Source organism: Miscanthus floridulus, chromosome 10, assembly GCF_019320115.1.
Source record: "Miscanthus floridulus cultivar M001 chromosome 10, ASM1932011v1, whole genome shotgun sequence".
Taxonomy (NCBI): domain Eukaryota; kingdom Viridiplantae; phylum Streptophyta; class Magnoliopsida; order Poales; family Poaceae; genus Miscanthus; species Miscanthus floridulus.
Genome location: NC_089589.1, coordinates 100,019,217 through 100,035,811, shown reverse-complemented (window position 1 = coordinate 100,035,811; position 16,595 = coordinate 100,019,217). Strand labels below are relative to the sequence as shown.

Sequence of the window (16,595 nt, the reverse complement as noted above, 5' to 3'; positions counted from 1 at the left end):
TACTCGGTGAGGGGCGCGGCGTCGGGGCTACTCCGGCGAGGTGGGCGAGCCTCGGGGTGCCCTCCGGTGAGGAAGGCGGCGTCGGGGGTGGCCGGGGAGGCGAATCAGCGGCGGCGGAGCTCTGGGGACGCGCTGAAGACGAAGACGCGATCGATGAGGAGGAAGAGAGAAGGGAGGCGGCGATATATACGAGAGGGACCTTTAGTCCCGGCTCCACCCACCGCCCGGGACTAAAGCATCTTTAGTCCCAGCTCCTGCCACCAGCGGAGACTAAAGGTGGGACCTTTAGTCCCGGCTCCATCCACCTCCCGGGACTAAATCACCTTTAGTCCCAGTTCCTGCCACCAGCCGGGACTAAAGGTGGGACCTTTAGTCCCGGCTATTGGAAGGAGCTGGGACTAAAGGATTTTTTGGCGGGCCGCCAAATGCAGCCCACCTATAGTCCCAGCTGGTGGCAGGAGCCGGGACTAAAGGTGGGCTACATTTTCATTTCGCGCCAACTTTTAAGCAGATCAATTTATTTTATATATGTTTTGTATTTAAATGTTTAAGTCTTATTATTTGCGCAGTACATTCAATACTAGGCATAATTTTTTTTAGAAAAAGTAATAAACTTTATTTTCATTTACTGCACACAAAAAAAATATGTGACCTAAACTATTGTGTTTTTTATTATAAATGTTGAACATAATGCAACTAATACTCACTATTTTCGTTAATGCAAAAATGTAGACTTTAAATGAAATTATTAAAATTATTGGTTTTCGACAAGAAATTAGTTTTCATGTAATTGTAACGTAAATCTTGAGGTTCTTCATTAATCATTGTATAATTAATCGGTGAGTTCGGGCGGAAATTCAATTAAAGTCAAAAAAGTACCAAACCACCTCAGAAAAATCTCAAACTTGGTGGTGGCTACACACAGGGCATTTGTAGTCTTGATAAAAAGTTTGAGACCAATCCGGCACTGGAAAACAAATGGACTTCAGAGTCCCAGAGAACCTAGGTGTATAGATAGGGTTCGACGAAAGGTTCTATATACCTCTGTGAAGCACGTCAACTCCGCCTATGTCGAAATGGCTTGAAATTTTTTTGGCAGTCATTTACACCCAAAATATGGCCCCACACAAGATCTTAGATTTTTCTGATAATTACTTTTATTATTACATTTTTCTTTGTGCCGCGTGAGACGAAATACGACGAATTACATATTCAAAACAATATAATTTTGCATCAACCTCCACAAATATTTGTCTCCTAGGGCACAAGAGACCATTTGGCAAAGTTTGGCACCATTCCAAATCTTTTCGGGGGTGGACTCAGTTCAACGTATAATTAATCGGTGAAGTCGCGTGGAAATTCAATTAAAGTGAAAAAATTACCAAACCAATTCAGAAAAATCTCGAACTTGGTGGTGGCTTCACACTGGGCATTTGAAACCCTGATAAAAATTATGAGATCAATCAGGCACTAGAAAGCACATGGACGAAAAAATTCAAAGTATAGTTAACAAAAGAATATAATCAATTAAAGGGTCTTTTCTCTTATTAAATAAATGTTTGAGTGCTTTCTTGTCGAGAAAGTGACTTAGTTCAGATGGCTAGCTAGTGCGCTGCGGTTTGGACCTTGGCTATGAGGTCGTGGGTTCAATGCCTGGCTGCCCCATTTTTTTGTCCAGCGCGACTATATTATTTTATCAAGAAAGATTTTATGCCGGTTATAGCCTAGAGCCGGGACTAAAGGTAATCCTTTAGTCCCGGCTAGAGCCTCAAGCCGGGAGTAAAGATTTATTCCCGGTTCGAGGGTCTAGCCAGGACTAAAGGATAACCTTTAGTCCTGGCTCTGGGCTATAACCGGGACGAATTGTTGCCTGCCGTCGCCACACGCTTGGGACAGGAACTTTGTATCCTTGTTTGAGGATACAACCGGGACTAATAGTCCCTTTAGTCCTGAACACAAAAATACCGGGACTAAAGGCAAAAATAGAGGCGGGATGAAAGGTCTGTTTTCTAGTAGTGTTTGTTTTATGTCAATTTCTCTCAACAGCTAAAACATCAAAATAGTTTTAATAAATTCTCAATGAATGTGTTTTAATACTGTATTTATTTGAACTTGTGCATGTTGATATTACTATAAAAAAAACTTTACCAATGTTAGTGTAGTTAGTTTGACTTAGCACAAAACTAAAATGAACTATTAATAGGAAAACAAGGAGTAATATGTAACAATTTGATCTATAATTAGTCATCTCTATATATATGTTTATACCATGGCATGACGGAGAGGTTGAACACATGATCACAATTATCAGGAAAAAAAATACTCGCTGTATTGCTTTTCAGGACCGCCATAATATGAGAGGACAATACCACTCTTTCCTTTCTTTTCTCACTCTATTTCCCCGTTTCACTTTCTTTAGTGATGATGAGAGATGCTTCCTAACTGTATTTGTTTTTCTTCTTTCGCTGTGCAGGTGTTTATATAGAAGTAAGGATCTATGTGAAAATTAGATTTATTCATTTCTAAATTATTTTTTATATCTGTCTGTCTATCGATCTCTCTGTCTATTGGTAGAGCTACAACCAACAGAAAATTACAATTTTTTCTGTCAGTATCGTAAAAGCCGACAAAAAACTGCAAATTTTTTCTGTTGGTTAGCGTAAATACACACAAGAAAACTGCAATTTTTTTCTGTGGGTTGATAATTTTTCTGTCGGTTTTTAATGAACCGACAATAAAATTATAATTGAATCTGTGATAGAAAACTTACCGAGCAACTAACCTGGGCCTGGGCCGTGCCGGCCATTCAGCCCACCCGAGAGGCGCTACACTGTACTTGCACGCATATAAAACATAGGGTGCACACCGGCTAGGGTTTGGCACCCACACCAGCCGCTACTGGCCTCCTTCCACACGCAACACGCGCTCTTTCTCCCTCTGACACCCGCGCCACCGGCCTCCGTGCTCCTCTATCCATTAGCTGTAGCGGTGCAGATCCAGGGAGGTGCGTCGGATGGCCAAGCCTAGGAGGCAGTGGCAGCGTCTGCGCCGATCCGGGCGACTGTGGCCGCGCAGATTTGGCCAGAGACTGCGGGCGGCGGTGGTGGATGTGCGGATTCGGACCACGAGACGGCGGCGGAGGCCACGGGTGGCAGCGGACACGTGGGTTGGGGACACGAGACGGTGGCGGAACCTCCAGGAAGCTGTGGGTGGCGGCGGCCACGTGGGCTTGGATCCGGAGACGGTACAGCAACCCTAACTGCCAAGCTCGCCGCCTGCGTTGGTGCAATTGGTCGGCAGTAGTACAAGAGGACTTCTCTGCATCGCCCCTGGAGATCCCGCCGTCGAGGGCTCACCCTGACTGGACGCGAGAGGTATGTGTTTGTTCATGCATCTTGATTGGTTAATCTAGTAATTGGAGATTGGAGATGGCTGGGTGAGCAATCTGACTGCTCCGTGCAAGCATGCAGTAAATTGTAGATAGAGTTTTTTATTCAATACGCAAGCATGCAGTAAATTGTAGATAGATTGTGGGAGTAAGTTTCAGGCTATCATGTCTCACAAAAATATGATAAACACATAATGTCTGCTTTGTGCAATTTGGATAATGAGAAATTTTCAACTTCGAACCATCCTATTCCTTATGAAAAATGCTGTGATAAGAATATGCTGCCTTATGATTGCCTTATTAAAAATGTTGTGTTTCTCAATTTTCTAGTACATAGCATTTCTTAAATGTTAACCGAATATGTGCTGCCTTTATAGAACTTGTTTTCTTATGGTTGGCAATTGTTACACAACACTACAGGATGTATTTCATCCCATGTGTTTCTCTTTTAATTTGTTATAAATTGTAAAATATAAAAATATGTCAGATGAGTGAATCTAGTATTAAATAGCTGTTAAAAATGTGTAAAAGCTACTTCCACTCCAGTGTCGGTAGACTCTGCACCTGTTGTAACATTTCCACTTTTTCAGGATGGGAATGCATTTGCTCGTGAGCACAAACAGATATTGGGACCTGCAAGCCTTTTTGGTGGGCGCCTAACCAGTGAAAGGGAAAGAATGGCAGCACAGGTTTTTCAGACTGGTTACAGGTGTGAAGTTATATGCCACCTTCCGGTACACTAAAAAGAGTTCTATTTTCTATATTATGCATCTCTGCTAAAGTGCTATAATGCTTGTGCTGTAAAGCTGTGTTATCATAGAACATGTAATAATCATTGTTTCCTCAGTTGCTAATAAATGAACTTCGAGTTTTCCTTGTAAATGTGACCATTGGCTATCACAATAATCATAAATAAGAAGCTATTCCATTTGATATTTTCTGGTAGAAACCAATGCTCAAAAATTCTATAATGATAGTTGGTTGAAGTGTTAATCTTGTACTTGTTCCTTGTCAATATTAGGATTGTACAGAATCTTCTACATGGTTGCTTGAAGTGTTAGTTGCATCAGAGAAATGATATTATCTCGAAGTCATTGCTAGTAGGAAATTTATGCTGGTGTAGTGCCAGCAGAAACCTCATCAACATAATGTGCATTTCTTTTAATGGTATAATGTTCTATTGCAGGTTTTGTCCGATGAGGATGAAGAACCCTACTGATGCCAGTATTTAAAGACGGGTAGTGGAAGATAGGCTAGACCTTTGTATACATAGCATTCATGAAATACAGCCTCAGCTAGATTGCTAGATTGTTTAGAGGACATCAATGGCGTAAGATTCAGTATCAGTTATAGACAATGGATGGTTTGTGACAGTTTAGATATGATATTTCTAACTATTGGTGCCATGTTTGAACTTAATAAATTATATACATGGATTGATTTTGTTAAAGTTTTGATGTCATTTGAATATAGTCATGTGTGTTGTGCCCTGTGTAATCTATTAAATGAAGTTGCTATACAAATGACCCAAATTAAATTTGAGATTGTTCAGATCTCCATATTCCTATCGGTGGATTTATATTTTTCCCATAAAATAACCCAAATAAATTTGATATTGTTCAGATCTGAATTTTCCTGTCAGTTGATTTATATTTTCCTGTCGGTTACTTGCGTACGGGAGCAAATTTTGCTATCGAGTTGTACCGACAGGAAATGGAATTGAACCGACAGAAAATGAGAGTACCCATAGGGAAAATTTTCCACCGACACAAGCATTCTATATCTCTGTCGCTTTAGTCCTGTTGGTATTAATTTACCAATTTCTCTATCGGTATTTAGGATTTTTTTGTCGGTTTTCCCCTAGCAGGGAAATTTTGCTTTCCAGAATTGTACCTACCTATCTATCAGTATATCTTTCAATCTGCTGGTCTGTCTAGATAAAGGGTGATGTCTATCAAGTGGAAGTGCATTCTAGGTCTTTGGATGCCTACGTATCGAATTTTATACGACACACTAAGGGTGCTAGCTTTTGTCGCGCCAGTGGCCCTTGCCTATCCTATGTATTTAATTCTAGTAAGGCCCTCAAGAGTGATTTTGTTGGAACAGTCAATAGGGCGCAAGCATATAACTATAATATTTACTACCTTGTTCATTCACAACTGTAAATATACTACTTTGTTCACGTATCACCGTAAGACCTCATGTGGATGTCTAGAACGTATGAATTTTGGCTCTCGTAGTAGTAAATCAAATAGATTATCTATGGCAACCTTAAAAGGTACTATTATGATCGTGTTGGAGAAGTAGAAAATCAACAATTTTCTTCTAGAGAAGTAGATCGTCCGATTATGTAGCAATAAATTCTGAACTTGTTGTCAAATGGTGATGGAAGCTAAATGTCAACTTCTGTTTATCTTACATTATATGTGTATTCAAAATTTGTATTTTTAATTTTTCATTTTAACAGAAAAGTTTTTTTGGAAGCGGCTTGGAAATCTATTTGTAGAGGTGACTTATGTTCCTAGCCACCTCTAAAAATTGATCTCAAGGGGCAGTTGGGTAGCCGCCTTTAGAAACGATTGATTTCTAGAGAGACATTTGTAGATGCCCACAGAACATCCATCACTACAAACCATTTCTTACCGCCTTGAAAGATCTTTTCCACAATGGTACGGGCCAATGCAAGTGGCATGGAGCACTCATCGGCAAGTGTTGGGCGGCAAGGCAGTTGCTGGGAGCGAGCACAAGTGAGCAGCATGATACGCACAAGGGCTAGCATAGCCGCTGGCGAGTTGGAGCGGAGCGATGGCTGATGGTGAGTTTGAGTGGTAGCGTTGCACGACCGAGGCACAGAACTGGCGATGCTATTGCAAGCAAACACGGTAGCAGTGGCCCCGTAACGCCATTGAGAGGACAAAGGGGCACTTGCACAAATTAGGGCCACTGTATGGAAAAAAGTGTATGGCCACAACACCACCAAGCGGTTACTTTTTTGCTATGGTTTTGGAGCCGAAATTGTTTGTCCATTGATAAATTATTTCGTTCGGTCTTGTATTAAGTTCCGTTGCTAAAGTAGCATACTCATTATTGATAAGAACACTACTACACAAACAATATGTCTACGTGGCTAGTCCAGCTGCCTCTTCCTATCCGTCTCTACAAATCAACGATTTATAGAGGCGGCTCCCTAGAAATCAATTTGTAGACATGGCTAAAACACGAGCCACTCATGTGCAGCTCTTTAACTACTCAACCACAAAATCACTTGTGACTAGAGAGTAAATGCATTCTTTTTATTCAATTTACAGGATTTTAAAATGTATAATTGGCCTTGGTCATTTCTCCATCCCACTTCAGTTAAAAAACTAAAAAAGTTTAAATTTCAAAATGTGAGAACTTCAAACAGAATTTGCAAGATCTAATGGTATCAAATGAAAAAGCTATTTATGTAGTAGTGTCCACTGGCGTTGGGATTGTCCTTAGTTGTTGAAAATGTCTACAGTTCTAAAAACTGATTTGTAAACGTATCTCATTTTAGAAATAATTTGTAGAGGCAGAAGTTGATTGAGCCGCCTTTCAAAAAATGCCACCATTGCTACAAATCTTTTTTTGTAGTAGTGACCACTGGTGTTGGGATTGTCCTTAGTTGTTACATGTATCCATTGATTTTACTACAAACCAACTATGCATAGTTGTGTGTTGCATGCTGGTAGCTTTCCACAACCATTGCCTGTCCAGTTTCAGAAAGTGATGAGTCTTGTATGTCATGTAGCTATGCGTACTGGTGCAGTAGGAAGGAATTAAATACAACGTCTTGTAGCTTGGCAACAAAAACAACCAATTTTTACTGCATTGCTATCAAACAGATGCTTGTGTTACATTGCTTAATGTGAGCAGCAGCATTTCCATTTAGCATCCTGTCTCTTGACGTAGTAGCTGTGTGTGGTTTTGAGGCCATTTTCCTTGCACATCTGCTCGCAGCCAGTCTAAGATAATTTGTTATAGTTGGGGTAGCACGTCACGGACTTTGGCTCTTCTTGCAAAAAGCTGTGTGGGGGTGGTCGAGGTGGACGCGGCGGCCTTGGAGGCCAGGGGGGACGAGGGGGACGAGGACTGAGTACCACCAGAGGCTGCTCTTGGCCTACACGTGCATGCAACAAATTACAAAATATCAAAACACATTGATTTGTGTCGCCTCTGTTTCAAGTTATACTTTCCTCTAACCTTGTTTTATGTCAATTTCTCTCAACATTTAAAACGTCAAAATAGTTTTAATAATTTCTCAATGAATGTGTTCTAATATTGTATTTATTTGAACTTGTGCATATTAATTTTTTTTGTCACACCCAATTTTAAGGATAAAATGGGGTGCAAAACCTTATGTGCGCCCAGAGATCAGTCACACACATAAGCCGACAAATTTTAAGTAGTATCATCACAAATGTTTATTACATCACGAATAAGACAGAGTTATTACATAAATATAGCGTAGGTAATAAAAAGATCTCTCGTGGAAGCTCCATTACACAGGGACGTCGACTGGTTAACCACAAGTCTAGTAGTCCTTAGGAAAATCATCATACCCAAAGTCATCTGTTACCCATCCGGGATTTTTATCCAAATAATGAAAATAAACAAGCGTAAGTACATGTCGTACTCAACAAGTGTAACACAGGGTTCATGAGGCTCAAAAGGCTTGACACCGGTTTTAACAGCGTTCATCTTTTAGTTGTCACAATTTTAGCTTAAGAGTAGCAACAAGTTGTTTCAATTCCCAAAGCAAAACACATGATCAAATGTAAACATGAATAATGAATAGCATAAACAAATATTACTTAGTGTTCATCTATTCCATAAGGGTTCCAAGGCCGCTCGTGGCCGTGAGCACGGTTGATATACCAGTTTTACACTCTGCAGAGGTTGTACACTTTCACTATGAGTCGTGATACCCATATGTCTAGGTTAATTACTCCCAAAACACTTCCAAGGTGAGCAGGCAGGGTCACTATGAAGCCTTTCAAAGGTTCGTCTAACAAGTTAGGACCATTAGATTCACTCGGCAAACAGATGTAGAGCCCCCCTTCCCGATGGCACATTAACACGCAGCCTATACACATAGAGATAGAGGTCGCTCTATACCCGATTCGTCAAGCCATTCTTACGCCAATGAAGGTAACCACTAACAAGCTAGAAAAGGTCCTCATACTGAGCTAAAGCTAGAGCCATGTAGCTCTCACAGCTGTACTGTAAGTCCCTGATGATCACTTATAGATAAGTCCTTAGGGAGAGGAATCTGAAGCATTTAGAAAGTAGCTAAACACTCCAGCCCCCTGTTTTCATGTTGCTAAAAAGTCATGTTTTAATGTTTATTGCATATACCATTAGTCAAGTTACAAGATCATGGTTTCATTGAGCACTAGCAAAGCTACCCAATGCATAACCCTTAGGTGACAAGGTAATAGTTCAATTCTAGGAAATCCCTATCAAGATGACACATGCAACATGAATTTAATAAATTAAAGTGAATAGGAAACAAGGATGATCCCATGCTATACTTTCCTTGAGCAAAGTACTCCTACTGGTCCTTCTCGTCAAAGTCGTACCCTTGATCTCCCACGAACTGCTCACCGTCTATACTCGATAACCACAACAACATACAAGCATCCAGGAGCAATCATGCAAAGCAAACAAGGCTATAGATTAGAACAGTACACCAACAGCAAAGAATCAAGATGAAAAGTTTGGAAAATGAATCTATGTCTCGCTACAAACACACAGACGCGAAGATCACGAAAATCGGAGCTAAAACAGAAAAGTTATTAATTAAACAAGATTTCCTATAGGAAAATAATAGATTAAATCTAAGCTCGAATTTTAAAAGTTGGAAACCTACTTTACAGTAGCTTGAACATGTAGATCACTTATTTATGAACCTAACGCAACTTGAACGGATCAAATCGGAGTTAAAACGAAGATTTTATGGCTAAAACAAGGTGAATGGCAAAACTGTGAATAACTGAAAACGTATTTCAATATAACCGATCCAAAATACGCTTTTAAAAAGAGAAAACGAAATCTGTAAATGCGCTTTGGACTGCGGGTTAAGCTGGGAATAATTGTAAGGGTGTATCTGCAAAGTCGGCAGCAAAAGGGTATCCTTCAATCTGATCCATTGGATTAGAAATCGACGGCCGGCAATCGATTTGACAGGGAGAGAGAGAAATCCTAAACCGGTACAGTGCCGGCGGCAGTGAGCACGGCGGCGCCATGGCCGGAGTAAGGAGAGCTCGGCAGCGAACCTCAAAAAGAGCTACCGACCACAGAAAAATAAATGGAGAGCACGGGAGAGAAGAGGTGGTCGAGGCGAACTCACCCAAGGAGATTATGGCGGCGGAGGAAGCACGGAGGTGACGCGGTGCTCGTTGGACGGTGGCGGTCAGCGGCGGCGCTAGAGCGTTGCACGGTGTAGCACCCGGTTTTAAGAACAAAACCAGATACACACCATATGTGAGCCTAGGAAGTCAAATCTCACATATAGCTACAAATAAGGGTAATATCAAAGGACAATGCTTAAATACATAGCGTATTAGTATAAAGAATATAACCTCAGAGTATAGACAGCGGAAAAGACAGCTCCGATCTTTAGGCGAAGACTCCAAATCCACAGAGACAACTGACTAGTTGATCACAAGCATAATTCCTCCAAACTCTAGCAATCTGGTACCCATCCGGGATTTTTCCAAAGTATTGAAAAGTAAAGCAAGCATAAGTACATGTCATACTCAACAAATATAACACGGTGTTCATGAGGCTCAAAAGGCTGACACTGGTTAACTGCGATTAGCTTTTAATGAGTCATGATTTTAGCAATTGAGTAGCAACAAATTTATCACAAGCCCATAAACACATGATCAGGTAAACATGAATAATGAATAGCATAAACAATTAACCATTAGTGAGCATCTTCATCGTCCATATCACCAGTGTTCATCATCTATTCCGTAAGGGTTCCAAGGCCGCTCGTGACCGTGAGCACGACTGATATACCAGTTTTACACTCTGCAGAGGTTGTACACTTTCACTATGAGTCATGATTTACCCTTTCGCCCAAGGCGGCCAACCTCTTGACCCACTACCAAGGAAGGTCGGCAGCGTTCACTATGAAGCCTTTCAAAGGTTCGTCTAACAAGTTAGGGCCGCTAGGTTTTTGTGACTACGAATGTAGGGCTCCCCTTCCGACAGACACAACGACGCGCAACCTATACACTGACGGACAGAGGTCACACTATATCCAACCCGGAACACACCCCTCTTGCACCATAAAGGTAACCACTAACAAGCTAGAAAAGGTCCTCATACTGAGCTAAAGCCAGAGCCATGTAGCCCTCACAGCTATACTATAAGTCCTGGATGATCACTTATAGATAAGTCCTTAGGGAGAGGAATCTAGAGCACCATAAAACAGCCCAATGCTCTAGGCCCCTTGTTCCATGTTGCTAAAAAGCATCTTTTAATGTTTATTGCATATTAAATTAGTCAAGTTACATGATCATGGTTGTAGTTGAGCACTAGCAAAGCTACCCAATGCAATACCCCAAAGGTAACAAGGCAGAAGTACAAAAGACTAGGATATCCTTAGTGGTAGTCATGGTAGACACATGCAGTATGAATTAAATGATTAAAGGTGAATAGGTAACAAGGATGATCCCATGCTATACTTGCCTTAAACACCGATCCTTCGGTAAGCTTTAATCTTCAACGTTCTTCTTCTTGATCACCACGTATATCTCACCGACTGGACGAAATCATAAAGCACCACACAAGCATCCATGCAATCATACACGAAGCAAACAATAGATCTACATTAGAACAATACACCAAACATCAAATTAAGATGAAAAGTTTGTAAAATGAATCTACGTCTCACTACGAACACATAGATGCGAGAACACGCTAATCGGAGCTACGGTTGAAAAGATACAACTGCCGAAAGATTTACTTTACACACGAAAAAGAAAACTATAGGCTTCATTTATTCAACTATATAAAAGCTTATATAAATTGGATTAAATCAAATTTAGATTTGAGTTATAAAACTAAAGTAAAACAAATCATATCTTATTTACAAAACCTAGTTGTATAATTATTAATCAAGATATGATTTAAATCATGAAATTTTAGAAATAATAATATGGTAACCACTGTTGCTAACACGTAGACCTCGTCGCTATGAATCTAACGCAACTTGAATGGGTCAAAACGGAAGATAGAACACGGGAAGGCGAATTCACCCAGGGTACTTGCGTCGGCCGGGGGGGTTTCGGTGGTGGCGTGTGGCTCGACGGGAGGCTCTGGTCTACCTACGAACAATCGGCGGCAGTGAGAGGAACACAGAGACCGGGAGAGAGAGGGAAAACAAAGCATGCGGCTTTGTAACCTCTATGTGGAGAGCGGAAGGCAAAGCATGATGATGGGGAGGCGTCCAACAGCGGCGGCGGATGCGCTTTGCTCGTCGGCGAGATCCAGGCGGCGGCGCTGGCTAGCTCGGGGCAAGGGCGGTGCGGAATAGGGCGCGGGGTAGGCGGCTCGGCATGGGGCTCACTATTTAAGGGTCGGTATTTGTAGGGCGCAAGGCAACAGCAGCGTGGCCGCAGCGGAGTCGAGCGGCGGCGGTGGAGTCCTGTTCGGCGACGGCACGAGGAAGAAGATGGCTGACAGTGGGGCCGGGCTGTCAGTGGGAAAGAGCTACGGTCTAGCTTGCTGGGCCGGCGGGAGTGGAAGATGGGCCAGCTCGGCAGCTGGGCCGACTCGGGGAGAACAAGGGCCGAGAGAGGCCGAGGAAAGGAGAAAGCCAGATGAAAAAAAACTACAGGCCAAAGGCAAGGCTTTCTCAATTTTTTTCAAATTTGATTTTCCTAATACTTTTTCAAATGGGTTTTAAATCCATTTGAACCTTGAATCAAACCAAATTTAAATATCATTTAAATTATACTTTCAATTCAAAGTAAACTGAGAAATTTTGGTAAGTTTTCAAAAATAAATTTTACACCTTTTTAAATTATTTTATTTTCTAATTCTCTTTTCTTTTATCTCAATGCAACTCAAGCCATTTTGAATTTAATTCAAAATCACTCAATCAACAAATCAAATGTACCGGCATGAATGCACAAACATGTTGCTATGCCTTGTGCTAAATTTTAATTTAACGAATTTTTTTTATTTTCCTATGTTTTCATGTGCACAAAATTCAAAATTACCTTAATTTACACCTATTTCCAAAAGAGCAAATTTTAGGGTGTTACAATTCTACCCCTTAAGATGAATCTCGTCCCCGAGATTCGGAAGACGTCGACTAGGGGATAGGGATACTCTGCCTTTGAATTCTTCTTTACTTTCTCGTGTAGTTCCATCGTCTTGATAAGGATCACACTTTACTTTGCATACCTATAAATCTTACTCCAAGTAACTTGTCAAACTGAATCCAAGATTCTAACAGGCACCTTGAACAACTCTTAGGTATCTCCAACCACTAGGCCACCTTTCCCTTTTTAGTCTATAATATCAATTCTTCTTCTTAAAATATCCACCTTGCAACGAAACCTTACGAATCTCTTGGTCAGAAAGAGAATTTACCACCATTCTTCAAAACATTAATGATTTCGATCAAGTTGCTCAAACTTGGAATACAATTCTTAGTCCTTGGTGTCACCCGAACCTTGTTAGCTCAATTCTCCATTGCTAAGGGCATCGGCCATGACTTTTACTTCTCCAGGTGTTAGCACTTTTCCAAGTCATAATCAATCTCATTCCAACGAGGATATCACAAGTTCAAGACCAACTTAATAAAGATGTCCTGTAGATTCTTGTGATCCTCCTAGATATCACTTTTACTTCCAAGAAGATATTACTTCCATGCTCCATAATGGATAACTTTAGATAACTTGTTAGATAGTTTAACTCACGCTTCCTTAGCTGACTTAATGAATAAGCCACTACATTTCTTCTTCTATAAGGACACATTCCACACCTTGACAAGGTGCATCATTATAGTTATGAAGCTCTCGTCTAGATCTGGCGAAGCTAATACTTATGCTTTACTCCAACCTCTTCTTGGACTCCTTCAAACACTTAGTTGAGGTCTCTTAATCCAAACTAACTTGAAAACTTCTCCGGTAGCTCTACCAAAATCTTGATGATCTTGGTTAAACATCCCTTGAACCTTTAATCAAACCTCATTAAGACTCTGAACTTCTTTCACATCTTTGAGTACCACCACGCTTTCGCTGTGCAAACTAGAACGTAGGATACTTCACCTTACAAATTCTTCCACTTGACTACCCCCCTTAAGAACAGATAAACTAGGGGTCACCAAAGTATGGCTTGCATCTCCTTCTAGATGAGTTAACTAATATTAAGACTTTCTGTCATCCCAATTGTACTCTTGTGTATGGGTAAGAACAAGAAATCTGGAATTCCTCGTGAGCACAAAAACAGCAGCATTGTAAAACGTCTATAACTCTAATTCTGTTAATCCAATGAAGTTATAGCTTATACCGTTGGAAAGCTTATAAAATTCTCCACAACTTCCTTATAGAACACATTTCCAAATGCTGCAGTTAACTTGGTCGAAATTAGTGCACAACAGAAACTGTTCTAGGTTCCAAACAGCACAGATGCATCGCCTTGTGATTTTTGTATCTCCATAACCAAAATAGATATGAGGTTGATTCTTGTACTCAGAGAAATATATTGAAGTCTACTATTGTCCAGAATTTTCTCATGATTTTTGGTCATTCAAGATTAAAGATATAAGCCAAGGAGTGCAGACTGCTCTGAAAGGACAGGATAGGGAGAACAGAAGAAAACCATAGCCCAACTATTTATTTCATTGATCCTTATACCTTAGGCCTATAAACTAAATAAAATTGTGGGAACACCCAACAAGATCATTGCAATCATTACAAAGATTCAAAACAATCATAAGCATAATGATAATTCAACAAGCAATAAAGATACACAATTCAATCATTGACTCAACTTGCGATACTATCGTCCTCATTATACCGGTGGTAACAATCCTAAGACTCATCTTTAGATTACGTAAGAAGGTGGTGAGAGACAGTTCTAAAAGCATATCAAATCAAGGAGTGGAGATGAGAACAAAGACTTTAAAATAAGCATCAAGGTAGAGATGAATAGCAATGGTAGAGATATAGTAGAGAAGAAAATATCAAGGTTCATAGAGCAAGAATTTTTGTAGCAATTTCTAAACCTTAGAACAACCAGTTTCTGACTAGGCTTGCATCCTACAGTCAGCATTGCTCTGATACCACTCTGTAGCACCTAGTTTTAAGAATAAAACCAGATACACACCATATGTGAGCCTAGGAAGTGAAATCTCACATATAGCTACAAATAAGGGTAATATCATAGGACAATGCTTAAATACATAGCGTATTAGTATAAAGAATATAACCTCAGAGTATAGACAGCGGAAAGACAGCTCCGATCTTCAGGCGAAGACTCCAAATCCACAGGGACAACTGACTGGTTGATCAGAAGCCTAATTCCTCCAAACTCTATCAATCTGGTACCCATCCAGGATTTTTCCAAAGTATTGAAAAGTAAAGCAAGCATAAGTACATGTCGAACTCAACAAATATTACACGGTGTTCATGAGGCTCAAAAGGCTAACACTGGTTAACTGCGATTAGCTTTTAATGAGTCATGATTTTAGCAATTGAGTAGAAACAAATTTATCACAAGCCCATAAACACATGATCCGGTAAACATGAATAATGAATAGCATAAACAATTAACACTACTACAACACGGGGATATTGTAACACCAACTTATGTTACTATAGGCTGAAAAAAGTGTTATTAGCTCTCTTAGTAACACATTTTTTTTATATGTTCCAATTGGCCATGTTACTATAGACTGATCTATTGTAACACGGAATATGTGTTCTTTTATATATAGAAAAGTGTTACTATGTTGTAACACATTTATATATCTATTGGAACATTTGTCTAGTGTTACAGTGATTCTCTGTTGTAACACTTTTTTAAGCTATAGTAACACTTCCATAATGTGATGGAGTACATAGTTTGTAACACATATCCACTGTAACATTGTCTAGTGTTACAGTGATTTCTTTTGTAACAATTTTTAGTGTTCTAGTAACACTTCCACATTGTAGTAGAGTATATAGTGTGGAATGGAGTAACACATGGTTTACAACACATGTTTTACCTATTGTAGCACATTCAACTTTTTAAATAAAACATTTATATTACCCTTACATGTGGGCTACACATTGCAAAATCACACAAATATGACACATTATAGAATCTCATGAGCCACAAATTTCAATAACCATAGCAAGATCCATAAATTATTTGAAGATTTCAACGTAATACTTGTTCAAATCAAGTGACAGTATAGGTACATAACGATGTGGCTCTAGCTTGAGAGCAACTACATATAGTATTGAAGAGTACAAGCCCATACTACTAGAAATGAAAGTGTGATATCTAGTGTTCTTAAATTCCATTGCTTCTTCATCCATTTTTGCACACATCAATATAAGAATTCAGCCATTAATCATTTCAACCTGCAAAGAGAAAGTTATAACATTAAATATTATTCTATCTATGTTAGTTGATGTAAACTTAAAAGCTAGTACGAACATACAAATGTCAAAGTACGAACAATTGTTACCACCTTTGGCAAGGGCATCACCAATGTTATTGTACCCAGGATGATCGATATCCACTTTGTAGAATTGATTTTGTCTCAACTCCACCAAAACATGTTTTTGGATTAGTGCTCAAAAGACCTTATTTGGATATTTTGTAGTCATGAGTACCACTGTGGACCGAACCTATATTAATTTGACATATCACTTAGCGACCAACAAACATCTTTTGTTTATCAAGATAATGTAGTTAAGATAAGTGATATTTTGTTCACCTACCTTCATTGGAGGAGGTTGCTCATGTTTCGGACTCTTATGGCATGTAGCCTTGTCATGAGCTACCTCTTATTGTGCAATGGTAGTCTCTCCAAGCACTCCATGATGATCCTTACATATGAAACAATATAAAACAAACATTTTACTATAATAAATATGAAAATATGGTTCTTACATTTTGTACCTTTATTATTCTACCTCTATAGAATTCCTTGGGCAAGAATTAAACT

General features: G+C 39.8%; 1 protein-coding gene across 1 annotated transcript; it reads left to right on the top strand.

Moving 5' to 3' along the window:
* The first annotated feature begins 2,948 nt into the window (after nucleotides 1-2,948).
* Nucleotides 2,949-4,694, top strand: LOC136486541 (uncharacterized). The gene is made up of 3 exons (XM_066483458.1): nucleotides 2,949-3,374; nucleotides 3,979-4,097; nucleotides 4,575-4,694. The coding sequence occupies exons 1-3, from the start codon at nucleotides 3,108-3,110 to the stop codon at nucleotides 4,618-4,620; spliced, it is 432 nt and encodes a 143-aa protein (XP_066339555.1). The 5' UTR covers nucleotides 2,949-3,107; the 3' UTR covers nucleotides 4,621-4,694.
* The last annotated feature ends 11,901 nt before the right edge of the window (nucleotides 4,695-16,595 follow it).